General features: G+C 39.5%; 1 protein-coding gene across 1 annotated transcript in view; it reads right to left on the bottom strand.

The window, feature by feature from the left end:
• The window catches only part of RAB3C (RAB3C, member RAS oncogene family), a gene marked incomplete at its 3' end in the record, with an annotated part of 303,344 nt that overhangs the window by 259,966 nt on the left and 17,354 nt on the right, over positions 1-26,024 (bottom strand). The window contains exon 2 of the mRNA XM_079918766.1: positions 16,223-16,450. Coding sequence (XP_079774892.1) covers positions 16,223-16,450 — 228 coding nt within the window. The remainder of the gene's footprint in view (positions 1-16,222; positions 16,451-26,024) is intronic.

Here is a 26,024-nt window from a genome sequence, read left to right as displayed (position 1 = left end):
TGAAAGTCAGGATTTGAAAAACAAACAGTAGGCAATGAATGCTCTATATAAAGCTATGGTGGAAAAAAATCAGAAAACAAAGACTCATTTTGAAAAACTTTCACTTTTTCAGAGACAGGGAGAGAGAAAGCTCCCTGTTTTTTCAAATAGCTGGCTCCTTATCCTCTGTGTCTCAGCTCAGTTATCGCATACAAACCCGCCTTGATCATCTAACAAAAATATTCTTTCCCTCTTCTGATACTGTTTTGCATTTATCAGATTTTTCTGATGATTTCTCCATAGCACTATCACAATCTATATTTTTTCTGTTATTTACGTTCAACCTCAAATTCATTCACTGTGTCTGGCACACAGTAAAAACTCAATAAATGTTGATCAAGTGAATGAATGAATGAATAATTCCTTTTCACTCATCAGTTCTTGGCTCAGATATAGATGCTCTCAGGAAGCCTTACTAGAGTCCTCAAGACCAAGTTAGGCAACTTTTCTGTGTGTTCTGTGCCCCCTACCTCCTGGGAATTTATTATAGAAGATGAATTCTCTCTTCTCTCATCTACTGCCGCATCAGATGGTTGGCTCCTAATGGCCAACCCTGTGCATCCTTCACTATTGCATCCCAGCACCTAGTACAGTGCCTGGTACATAGTAGGCACCCAACAAATGTTTGGTTTGATTAAATTACTTGATTGGGTACAAAAGTCTGAAGGTTGGTACACTGTTTACAAAAGAAGAAAGCTAACATTTATTGTTAATTTTGCACCTAGTATTGAACTAGGTATAAGTATTTATTATAGCAAATACTTAGCAGCTAAGGGGTAGGTGTTATCTTCTCTTGTTTCACAAATAAGTAAATGGAGACATAGGGAAGATTGGGCTTGAGGTCACATAGCTAGTGAGATCTGGGTCAGTATTTGAGCCACAGAGTCCCCGCCTGTGCCACTGAGCCACTCTGCCCCTTGGTGGCAAAACACTTACTGATCCGTGGGGTGATCTTTTCTTGCATGTTTGTTTTCATGTCTTCCCACATGGCTGGTAAGCTCTATTAGGCCAGGAACAAGGTCTGTACCATCCTTTGTATTTTGTCAATGCTCAGAAGAGTGGTTTAAACACAGCAGGATGCAGGAGTCACTGCTTCCAGCTGTCTGACTAAGTGAATGTTTGCATCTTGACATTTTGCACACAGTATCAACTTCTTGTCAGGAGTGAAACTAAATCTTGCCTTTCTCAATATCCCAGGAAAAGCAGATGCTAAGTTAGACGAAATGTGATGGGAGGAAAAGACCATATAAATGACAGCACCAGGAATGGTCTTAGCAGCTGTCACTGGCTTCTGTGGTTCTCTTAAGGATTCTCCTGGGCAGAAAATGTTGGTTCCTTATCCACAGACTAGAGGGTTGAACACCATCCTGAAATCAATGGGCAGAGTGACTAGGCTAAGTGAGCACCAAATGCAAAGATTACAGTCAGCACTATTTTCCTGCAGGTATTCATTCCATTTACTCAGACACTTCTTTCCAAATACTCTTCTTTCTATGCACACTCCCCAGAGGTGGAAACAGGCATTCCAGAAATGTGCAAGAAGTGAATGGAATATGTTCCAGTCCCTCCTATTGTGCATATCTATGTGTTTTAAACACAAAACAGATAATGCACAACCTGTTCATGCTGGCAGATAGTAAATTTCAAGCAAAATAACTGATTCCTTTCTGTACCTATAAATAATTTCTTGGAACAGGTAAAAAGGGAATATAGAAAGTTGTCAAGCAATTACTTAGTGTGGAAAGGGTACTTGCTGGGATTAAGATATGTAGGATTACAGGGAGTTGGAGACAAGACGGAGAAGTAGAAGGACTTGAGCTCACCTCCTCTCACGAAAACAACAAAATCACAACTAACAGCTGAACAGCCATCAACAAAAAAGACTTGAACTTAACAAAAGCAATATTCTCCATCCAAAGGCAAAGAAGAAGCCACAGCAAGATGGAAGAAGGGGCGTATTCGCAATAAAATCAAATCCCATACCCTCCAGGTGGGCAAGCCACAAACTGGAAAATAATTATATTGCAGAGGTTCTCCCACAGGAGTGAGAGTTCTGAGCCCCAGATGTGGCTCTTCAGCCTGGAGGTGTGGCATCAGGAGGAGAAGTCCCCAGAGAATTTGGCTTTGAAGGCCAGTGGGGCTTGATTGCAGGAACCCCACAGGACTGGGAGAAACAGAAACTTCACACTTGGAGTGTGCACACAAGGTGTCATGCACACCAGGACCCAGAAAAAGAGCAGTGACTTCATAGGAGCCTGGGCCAGACCAACCTGCAGGTCTTGGAGGGTCTTCTAGGGAGGTAGGGGGCAGCTGTGGCTCACTATGGGGACAAGGACACTGGTGAAAGAGGTACTAGGGAGTACTCATTGGCATATTTGAGGCTACCATTTTGACACAAAGACCTGGCACCACCCAACAGCCTATAGCTCCAGTGCTGGGATGCCTCAGGCCAAACAACCAACAGGGCAGGAACAAAGCCCCACCCATAAGCAGCAGGCTGCCTAAAATCTTCCTGAGCCCCCAGCCACCTCTAAACACACCTCTTGATACGGCCTTGCCCACCAGAGGGACAAGACCCAGCTCCACCCACCAGTGGGCAGGCACCAGTCCCTCCCACAAGGAAGCCTGTACAAACCTCTTAGACCAGTCTCACCCACCAAGGGCCACACAACAGAAGCAAGAGGAATTACAACCTGTAGCCTGCAAAACAGAAACTGCAATCACAGAAAGTTAGACAAAATGAGGTGGCAGAGGAATATGTTCCAGACAAAGGAACAAGATAAAACCCCAGAAGAACAACGAAATGAAGTGGAGACAGGCAATGTACCTGAAAAAGAATTCAGAGTAATGATAGTTAAGTTGATCCAAGATCTAGGAAAAAGAATGGAGGCACAGACCAAGAAGATACAGTAAATGTTTAACAAAGAGCTAGATGATATAAAATACAAACACACAGAGATGAACAATACAATAACTGAAATGAAAAGTAGACTAGAAGGAATCAATAACAGAATAAATGAGGCAAAAGAAGGAATCAGTGAGCTGGAAGACAGAATGGTAGAAATCAATACCATAGAAGAGAATAAAGAAAAAAGAATGAAAAGAAATAAGGACAGTTTAAGAAACCTCTGGAACATTAAACATGTGAACATTCATATTATAGGGGTCACAGAAGGAGAAAAGAGAGAGAAGAGGCCAGAGAAAATATTTGAAGAGATAATAGTGCAAAGCTTCCCTAACATGAGAAAGGAAAAACTCACTCAAGTCTAGGAAGAGCAGAGAGTCACATACAGGATAAACCCAACGAGCAACACACTGAGACACATATTAATCAAATTGGCAAAAATTAAAGACAAAGAGAAAATATCAAAAGCAACAAGGGAAAAGCAACAAACAACATAGAAGGGAATCCCCAGAAGGTTAACAGCTAATTTTTCAGCAGAAACTCTTCAGGCCAGAAGGGAGTGGCATGATATATTTAAAGTGATGAAAGGGAAAGACCTAGAACCAAGAATACTCTACCCAGCAAGGCTCTCATTCAGATTCAATGGAGAAATCAAAAGTTTTACAGATAAACAAAAGCTAAGAGATCTCAGCACCACTAAACCACCTTTACCACAAATGCTAAAGGAATTCTCTAGGCAGAAAAGAAAAAGACACAACAAGAAACAAGAAATTTACAAATGGGAAAGCTGACCAGTAAAAGCAAACATACAGTAAAGGTAGGAAACCATCCACACAGAAATATGATATCAAAATCAGCAATCATGAGGAGAGTACAAATGCAGGATATTGGAAATGTATTTGAAATTAAAAGACCAGCAACTTAAAACAGTCTTGTGTATACATATAGTCTGCTATATCAAATCCTCATGGTTACCACAAAGTGAAAATCTACAATAGATACACACAGCAAAAGAAAAAGGAATCCAAACACAACACTAAAGTTAGTCATCTAATCACAAGAGAAGAGAACAAAAGAGGAAGGGAAGAAGAAATGACCTACAAAAACAAATCCAAAACAATTAACAAAATGGCAATTAGAACAAACATATCATTAATTACCTTAAATGTAACCAGATTAAATGTTCCAATCAAAAGACATAGACTGGCTAAATGGATATAAAAACATGACCTGTATATATGTTGTCTACAAGAGACCCACTTCAGATCTAGGGACACATACAAATAGAAATCAAAAGAAAGCTGGAGTAGTGATACTCATATCAGACAAAATAGACTTGAAAATAAAGGCTGTTACAAGAGACAAAGAAGGACACTACATAATGATCAATGAATCAAAGAAGATACAACAATTGTAAATATATTTGCACCCGAGGGGTGGTGGTGTGATGAATTTGGAGTTTTGGATTGATATATATATACACTAATATGTATAAAATGGATAACTAATAAGAACCTGTTGTATAAAAAAATAAATAAAATAAAATTCAAAAATTCAAAAAAATATATATATATGCGCCCAACATAAAAGCAACTCAATATATAAGGCAAATGCTAACAGCCATAAAAGGAGAAATCAACAGTAACACAATAATAGTGGGGGATTTTAACACTCCACTTATATCAATGAACAGACCATCAAGACAGAAAATCAATAAGGAAACATGACACATTAGATCAGGTGGCCTTAATTGATATTTATAGAGTATTCCATCCAAAAGCAGCAGAATACACATTCTTCTCAAGTGGACATAGAACATTCTCCAGGATAGATCACATCTTGGGCCACAAAGCAAGGCTCAGCAAATTTAAGAAACCTGAAATCATACCAAGCATCTTTTCCAACTGCAATGCTATGAGATTAGAAATCAAATATAAGAAAAAAAATTGTAAAAAACACAAACATGGAGGCTAAACAATAGGCTACCAAACAGCCAATGGGTCACTGAAGAAATCAAAAAGGAAAGTAAAAAAAAAAACCTAGACATAAATGAAAATGAAAACATGATGATTCAAAACCTATCAGATGCAACAAAAGCAGTTCTAAGAGGGAAGTTTTTAGCAGTACAATCATACCTCAGGAAACAAGAAAAATCTCAAATAAACAACCTAACCCTATACCTAAAGCAACTAAAGAGAGAAGAGCAAATAAAACCCAAAGTTCGTAGAAGGAAAGAAATCATACAGATCAGGGTAGAAATAAATGAAAGAGAGATGAGGAAAACAATAGAAAAGATCAATGAAACTAAAAGCCGGTCCTTTGAAAAGATAAACAAAATTGATAAACCTCTAGCCAGACTCATCAAGAAAAAAAAAGAGAGGGCTCAAATCAACAAAATTAGAAATGACAAAGGAGAAGTTACAATGGACACCATAGAAATACAAAGGATCATAAGAGACTACTACAAGCAATTATATGCCAATAAACTGTACAACCTAGAAGAAATGAACAAATTCTTAGAAAGGTACAATCTCCCAAGACTGAACCAGCAAGAAATAGAAAATATAGACCAATCACAAGTACTGAAATTGAAACTGTGATTAAAAAACTCCCAACAAACAAAAGTCCAGGACCTGATAGTTTCACAGGCGAATTCTATCAAACATTTAGAGAAGAACTAACACCTATCCTTCTGAAACTCTTCCAAAAAATTGCAGAGGAAGGAACACTCCCACACTCATTCTATGAGGCCAGCATCACCCTGATACCAAAACCAGACAAAGATACCACAAAAAAAGAAAATTACAAACCAATATCATTGATGAACATAGATGCCAAAATCCTCAACAAAATACTAGCAAACTGCATCTAACAATATATTAAAAGGATCATATACCATGATCAAGTAGGATTCACCACAGGGATGCAAGGATTCTTCAATATCTGCACATCAATCAGTGAGATACACTGCATCAACAAATTGAAGAGTAAAAATCATATGGTCATCTCAATAGATGCAGAAAAAGCTTTTACAATATTCAACACCCAATTATAATAAAAACTCTCCAGAAAGTAGCATAGAGGGAGCTTACCTCAACATAATAAAGGCCATATATGACAAACCCACAGCTAACATCATTCTCAATGGTGAAAAACTGAAAGTATTTCCACTAAGATCAGGAACAACACAAGGATGTCCACTCTTGCCATTTTTATTCAACATAGTTTTGGAAGTCCTAGCCACAGCTATCAGAGAATAAAAAGAAACAAAAGGAATCCAAACTGGAAAAGAAGAAGTAAAATTGTCACTGTTTGCAGATGACATGACACTATACATAAAAAATCCTAAAGATGTTACCAGAAAGCTACTAGAGCTCAAAAATGAATTTGGTAAAGTTGCAGGATAAAAAAGTAATACACACAAATCTATTGCATTTCTATATACTAACAATGAAAGATCAGAAAGAGAAACTAAGGGAACAACCTCATTTACCGTCACATCAAAAACAATAAAATACCTAGGAATAAACCTACCTAAGGAGGCAAAAGACCTACACTCCAAAAACTGTAAAACGCTAATGAAAGGAATCAAAAATGACACAAACAGATGGAAAGATATACCATGCTCTTGGATTGGAAGAATCATTATTGTCAAAATGACTATGCCACCCAAGGCAACCTACAGATTCAATGCAATCCCAAATTACCAATGGCATTTTTTACAGAACTAGATCAAAAATCTTAAAATGTGTATAGAGACACAAAAGACCCTGAATAACCAAAGCAATCTTCAGAAAGAAAAACAGAGCTGAAAGAATCAGGCTCCCTGCCTTCAGACTATCCTATAAAGCTACAGTAATCAAAACAGTATAACACTGGCACAAAAACAGAAATATAGATCAATGGAACAGGATAGAAAGCCCAGAAATAAACACACACACCTATGGTTAATTGATCTACAACAAAGGAGGCAAGACTATACAATAGAGAAAAGACAGTCTCTTCAATAAATGGTTCTGGGAAAACTGGACAGCTACATGTAAAAAAATGAAATTAGAGCATTCTTTAATGCCATACACAAAAATAAACTCAAAATGGATTAAAGACCTAAATGTAAGACCGGATACTATAAAACTCTTAGAGGAAAACATAGGATGAACACTCTTTGACATAAATCAAAGCAAAATCTTTTTAAATTTGTCTCCTAAGTAATGGAAACAAAAATAAACAAATCTGACCTTATTAAACTCAAAAGCTTTTACATAGCAAAGGAAAGCATAAACAAAACAAAAAGAGAAGCCCCAGAATGGGAGAAAATATTTGCAAATGAAGTGAATAGCAAGGAATTAATCTCCAAAATTTACAAACAGCTCATATGGCTCAATATCAAAAAAACAAACAACCCAATCAAAAAATGGGCAGAAATTCTAAATAGACATTCTCCAAAGAAGACATACAGTTGGCCAAGAGGCACATGAAAAGATGCTCAACATCTCTAAGTATTAGAAAAATGCAAATCAACACTACAATGAGGTAGCATCTCACACCAGTCAGAATGGCCATCATCAAAAAGTCTATAAGCAACAAATGCTGGAGAGGGTGTGAAGAAAAGGGAACCCTCCTGCACTGCTGCTGGGAATGTAAATTGGTACAACCACTATGGAGAACAGTATGGAGTTTCCTTAAAAAATTAAAAATAGAGCTAGCATATGACCCAGCAATCTCACTTCTCAGAATATATCCGAAGAAAACCATAATTTAAAAAGAGACATGCATCCCAATGTTCACTGCAGCACTAATTACCATAGCCAAGGCATGGAATCAACCTAAATGTCCATCGATGGATGAATGGATAAAGAAGATGTGATACATATATACAATGGAATATTACTCAGCCATTAAAAGGAATGAAATAATGCCACTTGCAGCAACATGGATGGACCTGGAGCTTATCATACTAAGTGAAGAATGTCAGACAGAGAAAGACCAATATCCTATGATATCACTTATATGCGGAATCTAAAAAACATGATACAAATGAACTTATTTACAAAATGGAAACAGACTCACAGACTTAGAAAACAAACTTAAGGTTACCTAAGGGGTAAGGTGTGGGGAAGGGGAGGAATCAATTAGGAGTTTTGGATTAACATACACACACTACTATAGATAAAATAATCAACAAGGACCTATTGTAGAGCACAAAGAACTCTACTCAATATTCTGTAATAAGCTAAATGGGAAAAGAATCTAAAAAAGAATAGATATATGTATACGTATAACTGAACCACTTTGCTGTACACCTGAAACTAACACAACATTGTAAATCAACTATACTCCAATATAAAATAAAAATTATTAATAAAAAAGATATGTAGGTTTACAGATTGGATCCCCTGAAGATCTCTGACAGATCACTTGGCCTCCTTTTACCTCACTTACAAGTGTGGTCAAGTACATGGGCTTTGATTTCAATCCCCTGGTTCGAATTCTGCTTCTGACATATCCTAGCTAGGACCTTGGGCAAATCCCTTTATTTTTCTGATTCTCTGTTTCCTCATCTATAAAATGGGGCTAATAATACCACCTTCCTTCATGGGGTTTGGCAAAAAATAAATGCTAAAAATGCATATAAACATAAAATGCTTATTTATGGGTCAACATTGGGTTCATTAAGTGATGCTATTATCAGTTGTATGTTTGAGGTCTCTAAATACTGAGACCCAGAAATGCACTGAGTCTGCAGTGAGAATGGTTGAAAACATAAGCATTTGTCAGAGTGGAATCAATGACAGAAGCCACCCCTGGGACTCTAAGAACCTGCCTTTTGTATTAAGCATGTCTGTTACTTTCTGTATTCAGATGCTTTGACAGCTGGGGCCTTATGGATCCTGGAGGGACTGCCCTACCCTGAGTTACTCAATTCTTTTTTCTTTTTTCTTTTTTTTTTGCATACTCTCTCGTTGCGGAGCAACAGGCTCCGGACGCGCAGGCTCAGTGGCCATGGCCCACTGGCGCAGCCGCTCAGCAGCATGTGGGATCCTCCCGGACCGGGGCACAAACCTGTGTCCTCTACATCGGCTGGCGGACTCCCAACCACTGCGCCACCAGGGAAGCCCTACTCAATTCTTAAAGACACTAAACAACTCACTGAAGCTCACTTGTCAAATGCAAACCACCAATACAGAGCTCATAGGGCTTGCTCCATCTTGGGCTCTCACACTATGAGCCACTATCCACCTGCCCTAATTACCCCAGGCACCTGACAACTTAGGGAAGTCTTTATGCCCCAGGGTCTGCTGCAGGTATTCAAACTAGCCAGTCCTAAGCCTGTTTACCCTGCCTGGCCCATTCCTTATACAGAAACCACAATAGAGGCTCTTGTCACATTCCTCCCGCCCCTCCTTCTGCGTCCTGACCCACGCAGGGGATTCCCCTCACTCCCAAGTGCCCCCCCTCCCCAGCCCATGTGTCTTGCTCTTAAAATCTGTGAGCATAACGAACTACTATTTCAATGGCAGTTGTCTCCTGACCTGTGGGCCTCGCCACACCTAAATAACAATAAAACCTATATTTTAAAATACCGTCTTCCTCCAGGACTGGGCTGGGGAAGCAGGGCTTGTATTCTCTGTTTACTCATCCATCTCCTGCATAAGATTGTGATATAGCTACTGCCTATGTATATAGTTGCTGTATGGAAATCAGAATTCCCTTTGGTTGCATGTGGACCAGAAGCACATGTTTGACAGCAGATGACACCTTTGTGAAAAAGAAAAGGCACCCCTTCCTGGAACTGAGCACAGCTTAGCATGTGGCGCTCTGGCTGGAGAACAGCCCCCACTTGACCCCTGGTTGGTGTCTTTGTCCAGTGCACAACATGTGCATCTGTATGCGGCAGCCCTGACCGCTGAACACACTGAGGACGTTTCTTATTAACTCAGGCTGGCCAGGGCTCAGAAATGAAGATGGGAAGGAGAGAGGGAAAGGGGAAGGAGGGAGAGAAAAGACAAGGAGTGGTGAAGGGTGAGGGTGGGAAAAAGAGAATGCAAAAATGATAAAATGCTAGTTCTAATTCCTAAGGAAACAGTGATCTCTGCCTACCTGCCCTCTGCTCACTTTAAACCTATATTCTCTAACTAAGCTACAAATTTTTCAAGCTAAGTCTTTCATTAGTTAGAGTCAACCTTGATTTTTGGACTTGAACAATGTAGATCCAACTGAAAAAGGAGACCCATGTGCTGTCTTTCTTTCTTTCTTTTTTTAGCACCTTTATTGGAGTATAATTGCCTTTACAATGGTGTGTTAGTTTCTGCTTTATAACAAAGTGAATCAGCTATACGTATACATATATACCCATATCTCTTCCCTCTTGTGTCTCCCTCCCTCCCACCCTCTCTATCCCACCCCTCTAGGTGGTCACAAAGCACCGAGCTGATCTCCCTGTGCTATGAGGCTGCTTCCCACTAGCTATCTATTTTATGTTTGGTAGTGTATATATGTCCATGCCACTCTCTCACTTTGGCCCAGCTTACCCTTCCCCCTCCCCGTGTCCTTAAGTCCATTCTCTAGTAGGTCTGTGTCTTTATTCCCGTCCTGCCCCTAGGTTCTTCAAGACCTTTTTTTTTTTTTTTACATTCCATATATATGTGTTAGCATACGGTATTTGTTTTTCTCTTTCTGACTTACTTCACTCTGTCCATGTGCTTTCTTTACACAAAGGAAATTGCCTTTTATTCAGGGGAACCACACTGTCAAACCTGGCTCTCTACACAGCCTAGTTTCAAGAATTACCAGCACTCTTTACTTTACAGATTGCTATAGGCGTCATAGTTCATATAGTAGTAATCTAGACACTGAAAATAAATACAGTACTAAGATATTCTTAGTAATGGTTGCTATATTATTTTTCAATCTTCTTATTGGGAGGAAATCCACTCTACATAGCCTTTCCCAAAGCTAAACTACTTTTAAATTAGAAGCAAAATATTATAGACTCCAGCTGTGAAATATTTTCCTCTAAGTAAAGTGAAAAACCCATGCTAGATTTTTCTCCAATATATTCTTAACAGCATTAGACACAGAAAATGAAAGAACCACCTCTAATACTTGACATCTCAAAATTTTTGAAAATTTTTGACTTGAGAATCATAAAAATGATAATAAAATAAAAGTGCAATAAGAAATGTTAATGTAGTGAAGGACAGAGGGATTCATAAATATACTAAAGGAAAATAAGGTTTGTAACTAAGTACAAATGAACGATGTTATTTCTCTAGACAGGTTTATTCCAAGGCAGTAGTGAACTTCCACAGAGAGGAGGCGTAACACAGCCAGAAAGAAATGTCAATGTTTGTAGTAGCCGTTAAAAGCTTTCTTTAAATGTGGACTGTTAAAAAATCCAGTTTGTGGTCTCAGAAACTTCCCCCACAGCACATGCAAAAAGCAACCCATCAAGTAGAAAAACTGGGCAGTCTTCCCACCCAGGTTCTTTCTTCCTGACCTTTTAGAAATACTACTTGAAATCTGGCTTCAAGTTTGATGTTCCTATGCCTGATGGCAACACTGGCAACCAGGTATGAGATTTATCCCAATTGTCATAACACAGCACTTACCTTGAGAGTGAACTTGGTGTACTAGCAACTGGACTGGCTTAGCTAGCAGGAGACCTGGATTTTAGACTCTACTCTGGCACTAACTGTAAGGTAAGGTCAAATCACTTAGCCCACTATATATCTTCATTTCTTAACCTGGAAACAGTTCTATTTATGGGCAGTTTAAAATAGAGTCATCAGAGTCATGTTAATATCTGTAGCCTGTCTTGGTTAAGGTAAAAATGCATTGGACTAATCCATGACAGTTTTCATTACTATGAAACAATTTTGCTTCTCTTCCTTTGAAATATATAATAGTGTGATAGACGAATGAATACATATTTGGTTTTCCTCCTGGTTCCTGACAAAGAGCTTCTACAACCCTTGGAATTTCCTAAGAGATGGGGGAAAAAGGATCATCTTTTGTTATTCATAATAAGCCCCTTTCAGCCATACCAGAGTTCATGCTAATGAGGTGACTGTTGGTTAGCCCCTAGATAGCTTCAAAATGGGGGCTGATTACAACATCGTAAATCACCTATACTCCAATATAAAAAAAAAAAAAGAATAGGGGATGATTGTTAGAAGAACAAACCATGTGATCAAAAGGTTGGAACTTTCAGCCCTACCCCCGCCCTCTGGGAGGGGAGAGGGTCCGAAGACTGAGTTAATCACCAATGGCCAAGGATTTCATCAATCATGCCTATGTAATGGGAGCTCCATAAACATCCGAAAGGGTGAGGTTTGGAGAGCTTTGGGGTTGGTGAATATATCACAGTGCTGGGGAGACTGCATGGAAGCTGCTCCCACCCATCCCCACAACAATTTGCCCTATGCTTCCCTTCTATCTGGTTGTTCCTGAGTTGTATCCCTTATAATAAACCGGTAATAGTAAGTAAACTCTTCCTGAATTCTGTGAGCTCTTCTAGCAACTTATCAACCCTGAGGGGTGGGACTGTGGGACCTGCGAGTTTATAGCCTGGAGGTCAAAAGCACAGGGCACCCAGATTTGTGATTGATATCTGAAGTGGGGTGGGGAGGGGAGGGATAAGCTTATGGAACTGAGCCCTTTACCTGTGGGATCTGTGCTAACTCTGGGTAGTTAGTGTCAACATTGTATTAAATTACAGGACACCCAGTTGGTGTCTGCATAGCAATGAAGAATTGCTTGGTCTGGAAAACCCCGGCATGTGGTGTCAGAAGTGTTGCACGTAGAAACAGATCATAGTATAGGCTAAGATAGCTGTGGATACCTTAATGAATTCGTTACACATTAATACAAGTGCATAAAGATACTATAAGCTGGAAAAAACAGTTCACGTTCAGTTATTTAAATACGAGACGGCAAACCATCAGTGCCAGATACAGTCCCAAATAAATAATTTGTTTAAGTCATAAAATAAAAGTTGTACACAACTAAATATTTTCTAGTATACTTACATTATGGCATAAAGCAAGAACCCCTAGAATTACTGTGGGAATGTTAGACTTAGGTAACCACCCTGTTGCTCCTTATCCTGTCTCCCCCCGCATGACTCAGTTCATCGGGATGGTCAGACTCTTTTAAAAACATCTTCTTCAGCATCCCAGGATACATTGCCTAAGATCACCATCTTCACAAAAGCACCACCATATTCAAGAAGACTTCTTAATTAGGGCAGCATGGTGAAGGGGAACAAGCCAAAGCATTAGAATCTGATAGACCTAGCCTGGAACCAGCCTCTTGCCACATATGACCCTGGACGAGCTATTTAATTTGTCCGACTTTCAGGTTTCTCGGATAAAATAGGAATAATAATAAATACAAAGTTGGGTTGTTGTGGAAATTAGAAATAAGGTATAGATGATGCTTGGCATAGTTCTATGTTCAATAAATGTTAGCTACGTATAATATTTATACAATTTGATATTTGCTTATAGACATACATATATAGTTACTCCGTGAGTATTCATTTCTTTCTCCAACTATACTACAAGTTCAATGAGAACAAAATCTTTGCAGAGTACTGCTTTTGAATGGTTCACAATATAGTAGACCAGCTGGTATATGGTAGTGTAAAATCCATTTTCATACCCCTAGAATCACAGGTACATTAAGAGCTCCCAATAGCCCTAAGAGGAAGAAATAAGATTGTTTTGATTGCAAAGAAAACAGTGGCCATCAGACTACTGTTGTGACTGAGGAAGGTCTGGGTGAAGGGTTCCTGAGTGGCTGACCCCTGAAGGGAGTGTGGGTATCCACAGAATGGGAGAATGAAAACCCTGGAAGGAGGTCCCAGGCTGGACGGAGCTGTGAAGAGAGTTGAAGGTTTTGGGAAAATGGTGGATTATGGATGACTAGAGACAAGATTTATATGTCCCAGGCTTTTGAGTGAAATTATGGAAATTGAGAAGCATGAGGAGGTATTAGAGGAGAAGCAGCCCAGAGACCTGAGTTGGCATTTGCTTGGCTCAGAGAAGAGCAATTTTCACGCAGAAGTAAGACCTGGACAGAAGTAACGGAACTTCAGTGTCCAAGAAAAGTACAGGAATGAGCTGTGGCCTGGTACTAGCACTGAGGGTTTTGAAAAAAATATTTTTGTAAGTGTGACAATATAATTCTCAAAAAAGGTATATTATTTGAACTTTTTCTGTTTTACATTAAGGACAGATGATTTTACACCTCTACAAAGCATTCCTGTCAAAAACCTAAATTGAGAAATTGTTAGAGATTATAGGATTGACTTTATACACCATGTTGATGTTTTACCTAAACAATCACAACAACCACCTTTAAACATCCCTAAGATATACGGCAGGAGCTGTCAGACAGAGGAATAATACTTCTTTGATATTAACAGAAAGAACATGGTCACAGAGGTAGGCGATGTGTAGTTACCAAATTAATTTAATTTTCAATTCAACAAAGCCCCTGAGAGTTAAGGGACCTTTCTTAAGCCTGGATATGAAAGTTATCTTCACATGACAATTGGTTGCTTAAAGCTCAAAAGGAAGAGAATGTGAAGCAATAAACACAGCTCTTCCTGTCTGTATCAACAGGGCTGCGTGTTTCTAAAGTATCTAAAGAGGGACCCCCTTCCCAACAAAAATGTCTTTGGGGATCAGTAGAGCAGCAATGGGGGCTGGGCCTATTTTTCCAAGTTCTTTTCTTTTTTTTTTTTTTTTTTTCCCGGTACGCGGGCCTCTCACTGTTGTGGCCTCTCCCGTTGCCGAGCACAGGCTCCGGATGCGCAGGCTCAGCGGCCATGGCTCACGGGCCCAGACGCTCCGCGGCACGTGGGATCTTCCTGGACCGGGACACGAACCCATGTCCCCTGCATCGGCAGGCGGACTCTCAACCACTGCACCACCAGGGAAGCCCCCAAGTTCTTTTCTGAGTTCTAATTAGACTTGGAAGACTCCAGAATTAGAATAAGTAAAATAGTAACAATCTCTTGTAAGCTGCCTAAGAGGATACCTACCTGTGTATATACCTGCATCTTTAAATTTTACTCCTAAGAGCTTTAAGATATGAAAGGACATCTGGAATATTTATAATGCTATCTTAAGGGCTCTTTTATTAAAAAAAAAAAAAAGTTTAAACGTTTTACTCTGAGATTTGTCTTTCTTTCAGCTTTCCATATCTGAGGAGGCAGGCTTATCGTCAGACCTACAAATCAACCATGGCACCAGTACCAAATGGTAGTAGACATCAGAATTGTCTCAGAAGAAGGCAGAAACCTCATCTCTTGGGAAATGCCTTTTTAAAGCTCAAATCAATTTGAGTGGCAGAAGGATAAATGAACAGGGAAAGGGGACCAAAACTAACTGTAAAAACATTCTACCATTGTACCCATACATTGCATGATGTACATAAAATGCTTACTACATAACTCTATTTTGGTATAACCAATTTTTTTGTTACTTCAGCTCTTATATTACCTTGAACGTGTACCCACACACACTTTTTCTTATGTTTCTCACTTGCTATTCTCCTAAATTTATCCCAACTATTTAGTTAAGGAATCTCTGATCTTCTGCAGCGGGTGAGGAGAGGCACAAAGCTAGCCACACAGTCGCAAAGCTTATTGGAGAACATTCTGCTTAGGGAAAAACCCTATTTAAAATAAATATCCTATTTGTTTTGTTTTGTCTGGGTAGGTAAACATAACTCTTAGAGCTGAAAACACAAGGTTTGTGGAGATTAAATAGACCCTTTTCAAATTTTAGCTGGGGCTTTATGAAGGGACTAAACCTAAGCTTTCTCTATATCTGGTTGTTTACCTTCTTTAAAACGACCAGGGCAGGCTGCTTCCTGCAACCTAAAAAGGCTAAATTTACTTTGCCTATTTTGTGTATTAGAAAAGTGGCAGAGAAGGATGCAGAGACTTGCTCCGGGTCACACAGACCATAAAAGACAGAGCCAGACTTTCTGTTGAGTGTTCTTTACCACAATAAACAGACATTTATATTTTCTTTCTTCTGAAGACTCTTAAGAAGCATCAATGACAATAAGGCTTAATTCAGTCTCCCTACCTTAAAGAGGCAACACTCTATTGCCTTTGAAACAGAATGTTCTGTGGCAAAGAACCTGGAAATGGAGGCTTACAGACCCCATGGGGACAGAACAAGGCAGAAAGGTTTCCCTCACACACTTATATGTTCAATGCCCTAGACTGAAGGATGCCATCAGTTCAAAGTCACTTACCCAAATCTGAAGCTTGATTCTCTTTTCATTTTTGAATACAGTTTTGACTTTGAAATCAATCCCAACTGTGCTGACGAATGCAGATGTAAAGGAGTCATCCGCGTAACGGAACAGAAAAGATGTCTTCCCCACACTGCTATTGCCAATGATGAGCAATTTGAACATGTAGTCAAAGTTCTGATCAGAGGAGTCTTTCTGGCCGTACCTGGCATCTTGGGCAGAGGCCATCTGTGGTAAAACAAAACAAAACAAAACAAAAGAGGTGTGGATCAGTCTCCCATTTGCCATGAAGCTAGCAGCACACTCATTATTGGTCTTGCCAGAAACAGATGTCAGACCACTCAGGAGACAAGTTGAGAGAGTTCCCCAGCCTTCCTCTGATGCTGGTATCCATGGCAATAATTCCCTGCTGGAAGACAGAAAAGCAAATCTTACGGCTCTTTCCAGCTGTGTTGGTGTGTGTCACTGCTCAGCATTCAGAACGAATCAAAGACACAAAAGGAGATGTAACATGAAAAGCAAAGATATGAGGAGCTGGCCAGGGCATGTGGATTCTGAAAGTTTGTAATTCCAGTGATGGTGACACCAAGGTGGCTGAACAGCAGGGTGTTTCTTCCTGAGTCATCTAAATTATTAGAGTCTCTCTTATTTTCTAGGGAAGCACTCCCAAAGCCTATCTCTATTTCATCTATTTATATCACTTTAAATCAACATCCTAACATATATGACCAATCTCTTTCAAATAATGATAATGACAAATACATACGGTTCAAACAACGTGCCAGGAACTGTTAACTTACTTAACCCTCACCACACCCTATAGGTGGGTACCTTTATTATTTACATATTAAAAGGAGACAATTAAGGCTCAGAGATACTAAGTCATTTGCTCAATTTCACATACTTTGTAAGCAGTAGAGGCGGGTTTCAAATCAGGCGGTGTGGTGCCAGGGCTCATGTTCTTAATGCCTCCTACTCCCTGCCCCCCAGCCCCGGTTCCCAGTGAGAACTAGGGAAATTTGTACACGTGCTCTAAAGTTGAAGTGGGAAATATTCATTGTGAGATTCATTAATGAAGGTCCCTACCTGGGTTCAAACCTCGGCTCCACCACCTACTGGTTGTGGAACTTTTGCTTTTTTATTTTAAATTGGTGTAGCTCAGTTTCCTCTCTTGCGTGAAATGGAAAAAATTATTACCCAACTTGAAACACTTGTGAAAATAATAATAGATGATAGAAATAGAAAATAATAGATGATATATCTGTACAGCAGATATATAAAGTGCCTAGCAAAGAATAGAGAATAATCTATTCTCTATAAATGCTCTAGATGGATTTTTCCTCATCTTTTTTGATGATCTTTTTCACGTCTATCAAAAGTGCTGCAGCATTACTCTACGTATCATTTGGCTCCATATAGAAAAGAAGCATTTAGGACGGTGAATCTCAGTGATTAGTGCACTTACCGGGTCACCTTTTTGGATGCTATGAATTCTTTGCCAATTGCTGTGCTGCCCAATACAATAGCCACTAATCACATATGCCTGTTTATATTTAAACTAAGTAAAATTAAAAATTCAGTTCCTCACTCACACTAGCCATACTTCAAGAGCACAAGAGCCACATGGGGCTTGTGGCTATGACACTGCGCAGGTTCAGGACACTGTCATAACTGCAGAAAGTTCTATTACTCAGTGCTAGGCTAGACAGTCTTTTTTCATTTCTTATAAAATCTGATTAATAATTACATATTTCTCTTGGAGGTATGGCAAAGAGAAAAGCCCCAGAAGATAGCGGAATGCTAGAAACAGTATATAGTGCCTAGTCTCATCTAAGACCACATTGGTTGCTGAAATCAGGTGTGTGTGTGTGTGTGTGTGTGTGTGTGTAAGAAAACTGAGGGAAAAAGAAAAGGGGAGATGGGGTGATAACGTATTCCCTTTCTACAAATACTCACTGCCAGTAGGAGAACACAAAAATATGAGCAAGAATAAAGGCAAAAAGAAAATCTGTATATATTATGAAATTTAAGGGCAATAAACATTCTGACTTCATTTCTTATTAAATATAAGTTTAAGCATTTCTCTTTTTAAGTCCATGTAACCACATTGCTGTCTTCAGTAAATATACCTTGTAATGATTGTCTACCAGTGGGAAAAACTGGGCCAGTAAAACAGGCAGATATCATCATTTTCCTTTCTGGCCCTGGAGTCTGCGTGCTAAGGTAAACTTCCCCCAACACAAGCAGCCCACCAAGAACAAAAATAGGATTATAATTCTTGACTTTCAGTTTGAACAATGATGTCTTGCTCTGATGACTTCTGACACCCCAGAAAGCCAGGTAACTATTTCATTTGACACTCCTATTCCTACAGACATAAGCCTTTCACCAATTAAGATCCCCCCCTTATGGAGGTGCTAAGTTCAACCAGGCCTGCAAATGACCTTTGTTAGGAAGATCTTTTACCATCTTTTATATGAAGCAGCCCAGATACTACATTCTGGATTAAGCATGTTCAGCTAAGCCACAGTTAGAAAATAGACTCTACAAGTTTCCTAGAGCTGCTCATTTTCTCAGCCTGACAGCCTACCATTACCCTGAGGTGGGATTCTGAGTCCTGTGGATTTCTAGGCTTCCTTGAAAGAATATGTGATAAAGAAAGCCACTATCAATCACAAGTCCTAGTCCAAAATTAGACCAACTCCAAAGCCTGAGGAAATATAGACATCACCATTGTATGTACTTTTTAAAGGTAATTGTAGAGATTTAGATAGAGAAAACCATACTGGAGTTTTCTCCAGCATGAGAAATAGAAGATGTTCAATTTTAAGGACAGATTATACCAGCTGTATTAGCAGCAAAGAAGGTGGTAGGAGCACCGAGGATGATGGGGCGTGAGGCTGGTGGATTTGTGGATCTAGATCCTCCAAGGGATGAATTAGAAGAGTTTGCTAACCTGCTCTTCTTGAAGATGGTGTGTGGTTTCTTTAAATTATTTCCTGATTTATATCCCCAAAAGTATTCACAGAGAGCCCCAAAGATGTGTATTCAGAACATATGTGTTTCCTAAACTTTAGAATAATGAAATAAATCCTGGCTTAGAGAATGGAGAAGTAGACTGCCTGAATCTTGCTGAGAATAGAAATGAAGCAATTTTTATTTACAAAACAGAAATAGAATTACAGATGTAGAAAACAATCTTATGGTTACTGGGGGCGGGGGTAAATTGGGAGATTGGGACTGACATATACACACTACTATATATAAAACAGATAACTAATAAGGACCTACTGTATAGCACAGGGAACTCTACTCAATACTATGTAATGACCTATATGGGAAAAGAGTCTAAAAGAGTGGATATATGTATATGTATAACTGATTCACTGTGCTGTACACCTGAAACTAACACAATATTGTAAATCAATTATACTCCAATTAAAAAAAAAGATGAAGCAATTTGACAGCATATGAATGTCAAAGGAACATATAGACAGTCACTATGTAAATTTACTAACAGTTCTAAATACTAAGTCATGTGAATGTCTCCAAAATTTTCATGGGAAAATATGAAAACAGGAGTGGACATGAAGGAACCTCCCAGAGAGCAAACAGGATTTTATAAAACATACATAAGAAACCCTTTAAATTGCATTAATCTTGAATTAATTTAAAAAAAAAGAATCATAGAGTGGGAAAGACTCTTCAGCGAAGCCCTCCTTCCTACTCATCCCCAAGTGTCCCTCTTGTCATTGGTATTCTAGCCCAGCCCTTCAAAGCGAGTGACAGAAAGTTTGCTAGGCTGTGAAGCAGCCTATTTCATTGCTGAACAACTGCAATTGTTATAAATTTCTTCCTTAGATTTGAGTTAAAATCTACTTCCCTGTAGCTTCTGTCCATGTGCTCCAGATTCTGCCTATGAATCAAAAGAGTTGATTCCTTTCCCAATCACAGCTCCCTAAGCTTTCTCTCCTCCTGCCTGGATAATCTCAACTGCTTTAGCCCCTTTCTCCACCCAGGGCATGTCCGAAAATCCCACACGTCTTCTAGGTTAAAGGGGACATCTCTGCAGATGTCAAAGTCCCATGCATGGTTCCTACAATTGGTCACAATATTCCAGATATTTATCTGGTCGTTGCTGGGTGAAATGAGATTCTCATGTCCTGTCACATCTGTCTTCACAATAAAGTCTCCTCAAATGCTCAGCACTTTTTTCACATTCACTGTTATAAACATAGGTCTCCCCTAACCCCATCCTATGCCTCGGCAATTTATTTTTTTTAATGGAAGTGTCAACCTTTATTATGTACTCTATTACATTTCCTTTTGTTTGTTTTGATTTACAATTCCATTCTGTTTTGATAACTTTTTGTCCTTTCATCAAAAATATTAGTTATCCCTTCCAGATTTGTCTCATTCCTAAGTTTGATCAGTATGCATTTCATATCCTCAAGATGCTAATCAAAATGCTAATCAGTTTGTAGACAAATCACAATGAAATTTTTTTTTACCTTGCTGAATACATAAATCTATGGACGAACTCTACAATATGTCATTAAGGAACTCAGCAAGTTTGAAACAAATCCTTAACCTCTGGGAGTTGGTGCCTTGCAAAGCCACTGTGCTATCCCTCTAGGTGTGCCTTGGTTCAGTAGCAGGGGAACAGATCATAGATTTAATTGATGTGTCATTTTTAATTTCAATTCTAGTCTCCCCAGAAGGCCTACTGACCAGGGACCAAGCAGATTACCTTTGACTAACACACGTAACCATAGCCTTCTTCAGAATTTTTGACATTAGGCTTTTCCAAATAAATGAGAAAAGCAAATTATTTGCAGGGATTCCCTTGGGTGCTTAAGAATCTAAACTATACTAAGCCATCTGTGCATCTGATGAGAAAAACAAAAAGAAGTCATTTTAAATGTACTATGTTCCACCTACTATTACTGATAACATCCTGAGGGTCAGTGGGAGAAAGAACGAGGGTAAATTATCCAGAAAATGAAATGCAATTCTTTGAAATTGGAAGAGTGAAAGCAAGGATGGGACATATGTATGGGAAGTGTAGAAATATGTAAAGTAGTTTCAAATCTCAATTGTTGTTACCTAGGGGAAAAGAAAAGAAAAAGGTAATAAGAGGAGTTATTCCTGAGAGCTCCAAAGTAAAGACTAAATTTTAAAACCAAGAAGGAAAATATTAAAAGATAGGATTTCCAAACACATGTCATCTGGCCCCTGGTGGTTTCTCGTAGTGAAGGTCTCATCTGCGCTTGGTTGCCTGTCTCCCTGTTTGTTTCTCAGGGTGGATTGGAATTGTGATTCTCTTTGCAGTCTCTGGCCAGCAGTTTCTCCATGTGTCTGCTACTGTTTGCTCTGGTAAGAGCCAGCTGAGAAGCAATAAACACTACTTGTATCACTGCGGACACATCACCATCAAGCTGAAAGGATGCTGCCCAGGGAATTGGAAGCAGCCAAGGCACTAGAAGACTTAAACTCTAACCCTGGCCTCTGAAGTAAAGGGCCTGGAAAGTAGGGCAGCATTTGGAAATCGTCTTTGTCTCCTTTTATGTTAGCAGGGATTGACTAACTACTATATTTCTTGGGACTCCTGGAGAATGTATATGATGGTATGCCAAATTATGGCAACGTTTCCAGGATGCAAGTTGCTCTATGTTTTAAGGGTATCCCTCAAGCTCAGTTTCACAGAACTCCTTTCAGTCTGCGTCTGGACCTCTATTTCATGCATAGCTTCTTTAGTACATGTGGATAACACTTGGCTAATGCACAGGAAGGTGGTACAATAACTGCAACAACAGCTCTTACAGACACTGTACTCTGCTTTACACATATTATCACACCTCAGCCTTTCACTGTCCCCAGATTTCAGAATCTAACTCTTAGCACCCCCCTGTTAGAGGAACAGAATGCTGAGTGTATTTCAGAATGGCTACCTTCCCCAGCCCCCTGCCAGAAGCATGAGCAGATTTTTCTCCAACCTTCACTATGAGAACTTAATAGACCTCCTGAAGGTAATATTCACAAAAGTGTGAGGCCCTCTGGAGCTTTATGTCTTAGACTTGTCCACACTGAGCCTCCAGGAATTCATCAATTACAGTCTACATTTTCTTCATCAATTACATTTAGGTTTTCCTACCCTAGTACTGATCCCCGTGAAGGTTTCTATTCCAGTAAATTGTGATTCTCTGTGTCTGCCTATTTGTCTCTCCAATTTGCAGGGCAGCAGTCTTCCCCGTGACCCCACTTTGCCAATGATCTAAGAAGAGTTGTTCATTTTCAGTTTGTTCAGCTTTTTTCTTGTGTGAGAATGGGAGTGACCACTTCCAAGCACCCTCCATACTGGACAGAAAACTCAAAGCCTTTATCCCCATTTTAAGGATGAAATTAAGAGTATTTGAGAGGAAGCTACAGTAGAGGGGGAGGTCCTTGTTTTTCAGTAGGTTGTTATCCTGATCCCTCTGTCTGCGTACTGACTGTGCCTTCATGACCTGGACCAAATGGATTAGGACCTACTGTATAGCAGAGGGAACTCCACTCAATATTCTGTAATAAGCTATATGGGAAAAGAAAAAGAATGAATATAGGTATATGTATAATTGAACCACCATGCTGTACATCTGAAACTAACACAACATTTTAAATCAACTACACTCCAGTAAAATTTTAAAAGCAAGAATTACAGACATGCAGCTCAGCTACTTCACTCTTCCCTTCATCAAACTAACAAGTCTCAGCCTTCAATCACAGAGAATATTGAAAGAGGTGAGGGTCCTTCTTTTCTTTGCTTCTAGAAGAATATCCATTCCTTTGTTGAAGAGAGGTATGCTCTAAATTTGATACATTTTAAAGTTCATTATAATGGTTTTTGCAACTCCTTTGATGTCTATACATGTTTGTTACTACAGTGTCAAGAAAAAGGAAATGAATTTTACCAAACCATATAAAACTGGTTCTTATTAGTATCACAGACCAGTGTTCTCAGCCTATGCTACATTTCACCCCAACTCCTAGTGTGCTTACTGAGGGCTCCCGGCAGGGAGAGCCTGTAGAGGGCTGTGCAGCAGCTGGTGAAGGGGCCACCCAGATCACACAGACAACAGTGCGAGCGAGGTCTGCTATGAAGGGAACCACGGTGGCTGGGAGAGCTCTCCAGACTCCAGTGATGCAACCCTGACAGCTGCCATGAAGCAGAGCCCTGCCCAGTAGCTCCTGTACATCTTCATGGATGCTGAAGCCAGAGGGTCATTAGTGCAGTCCTGGGGTGCTGGTGATCACCTAGCTGCTGGTAACCCAGGCTTTATAATCACAGTGGGAAGAGAGCTAGGGAAACACCATTCCGCTTCTTTTCTACCAGGTCTGAAAGTATGTGCAGCAGACACATCTGTGAAAAAGAGCATTCCACATTCTTGGTGTAATGTGGGTGTAGGTAAAGAGCACACTCTCTTGGGTCAGGATTCCTAAGAAGGAATCCTAGGTCTGTTACCTGTGCAAACTTGGGCAAGGTTTTTGTTTTGTTTTAAATATTCTAAGCTGCAATCTCCTCATCTATTGGAGAAATAGAAAACAGAAATAATAGGAATAATAGTGGGATCTTCAAAGTAAAATTGCCGGCACGTGTAAAGTCCTTGAATAGAGCATCCATTATCGTCTTTGTTATTCCTCTTGCTATACTGAAATGATACACAAGCCACTCACTTTCTCCCAACTCCCACTGTTGCTACTCTCTGAAATGGAAATGTTTGATTTTATAGGACATGTTCCCTCTCATTTCCTAGCTTTAGAGGACAAGAGGCTTTGATACCCAATACTCCCACTCTGTAGAGTTTCATAATTACCAAAATAAACACATTACATTTACTCTCTCATTTCAAATATTGTGTCATGGAACAAAGAGCATTCATCAAAACACGTCTGGGGACAGAAGCTGAGACCCTGAGTACCTGTGGCAAAGATAGAAGTCTTCTGTGGTCTGGAGAGGCTGTGGGGAGGGAAACGTGGCCAGTGGCCGTACACCCTGTGATGTGACCTGTCATATGACACCACTACCCGGTCACATTTGGAGAGTTACTAACTCATGAAACCCTTGGGTGTGGGTGGACTTTTATGGAAACTGGGATTGGCCTAATAAGGGTGCTCAGCATACAGATGGCCGACAGGCCCATGAAAAGAGGCTCAACATCACTAATCATTAGAGAAATGCAAATTAAAAATACGATGAGGTAACACCTCACACCAGTCAGAATGGCCATCATCAAAAAGTCTACAAATAGGGCTTCCCTGGTGGCACAGTGGTTGAGAGTCCGCCTGCCAATGCAGGGGACGCGGGTTTGTGCCCCAGTCCAGGAGGATCCCACATGCTGCTGAGTGGCTGGGCCCGTGAGCCATGGCTGCTGAGCCTGCGCGTCCGGAGCCTGTGCTCCGCAACGGGAGAGGCCACAGCAGTGAGAGGCCCGCGTAACGCAAAAAAAAAAAAAAAAAAGTCTACAAATAAATACTAGAGAGAGTGTGGAGAAAAGGGAAACCTCCTACATTGTTGGTGGGAATGTAAATTGGTGCAGCCACTATGCAAAAGAGTGCGGAGGTTCCTCAAAAAACTAAAAATAGAGTTGCCATATGATCCAGCAATCCTACTCCTGGGCATACATCCAGACAAAACTATAATTTAAAAAGATACATGCGCCCCTATGTTCATAGCAGCACTATTCACAATAGCCAAGACATGGAAACAACCTAAATGTCCATCAACAGATGAATGGATAAAGAAGATGTGGTACATATATACAATGGAATACTACTCAGCCATAAAAAAGAATGAAATAATGCCATTTGCAGCAACATGGATGGACCTAGAGATTATCAAACTAGTCAGTAAGTCAGAAAGATAAAGGCAAATACCATATGATATGACTTGTGTGTGGAATCTAAAATATGACACAAATAAACTTATCTACGAAAAAGAAACAGACAGAAGACAGAGGTGTGGTTGCCAAGGGGGAGGGAGAGGGGGGTACAGATGGATTGGGAGTTTGAGATTAGCAGATGCAAACTATTATATATAGAATGGATAAATAACAAGGCCCTACTGTATAGCACAGGGAACTATATTCAATATCCTATGATAAAAACCAAAATGGAAAAGAATATGAAAAAGAATATATATAAATGTATAATAGAATCGCTTTGCTGTACAGCAGAAATTAACACAATATTGTAAATCTATTATAGTTCAATAAAATAAATTTGAAAAAAAAAGAAAGGGAGCTCCAGGAACTAACTCCTAATAATTATGGGGAAGCTTTCTTCTTATAGGGCCTTAGAGTAGGTCTTAGGTAAAATTTAACCTAATTTCTGATGTGGAATTTGATAAATCATCAAAGCCCACAATATCATTATAGACAACAATACTGAATTATGAACTTCAAAGTCTTTAAGAGACTGGAACTTAATTGTTCTCACCATGTAAAAGAAATGATAATTATGTGATAAAATAGAGGTGTTAGCTAACACAACGGTGGTGACCATACTGTAATATATAAACATATCAAATCAAAGTGTTGTACACCTTAAGCCTATACAATGTTATATTTCAATTCTATCTCAATAGAAATAAAAAATTTTTAAACCCCACAATAAATAAATAAACAGTATCTTGCATACATGATGGTTATTTCCAGCATTTGCTAATACCTCTCTAAAATAATGGCAAAGGGTATTCACAAAAGTAAAATTCCAGATAGACAAAGAAAAGTAGAAAAGAAAGGTCAACAAATGTTTGGGATTTGGA

This window comes from Stenella coeruleoalba (assembly GCF_951394435.1).
Source record: "Stenella coeruleoalba genome assembly, chromosome: 3".
In the NCBI taxonomy this organism is placed as follows: domain Eukaryota; kingdom Metazoa; phylum Chordata; class Mammalia; order Artiodactyla; family Delphinidae; genus Stenella; species Stenella coeruleoalba.
Note: the sequence above shows the minus strand (reverse complement) of the source record. Positions and strands in the feature narration are given on the sequence as shown.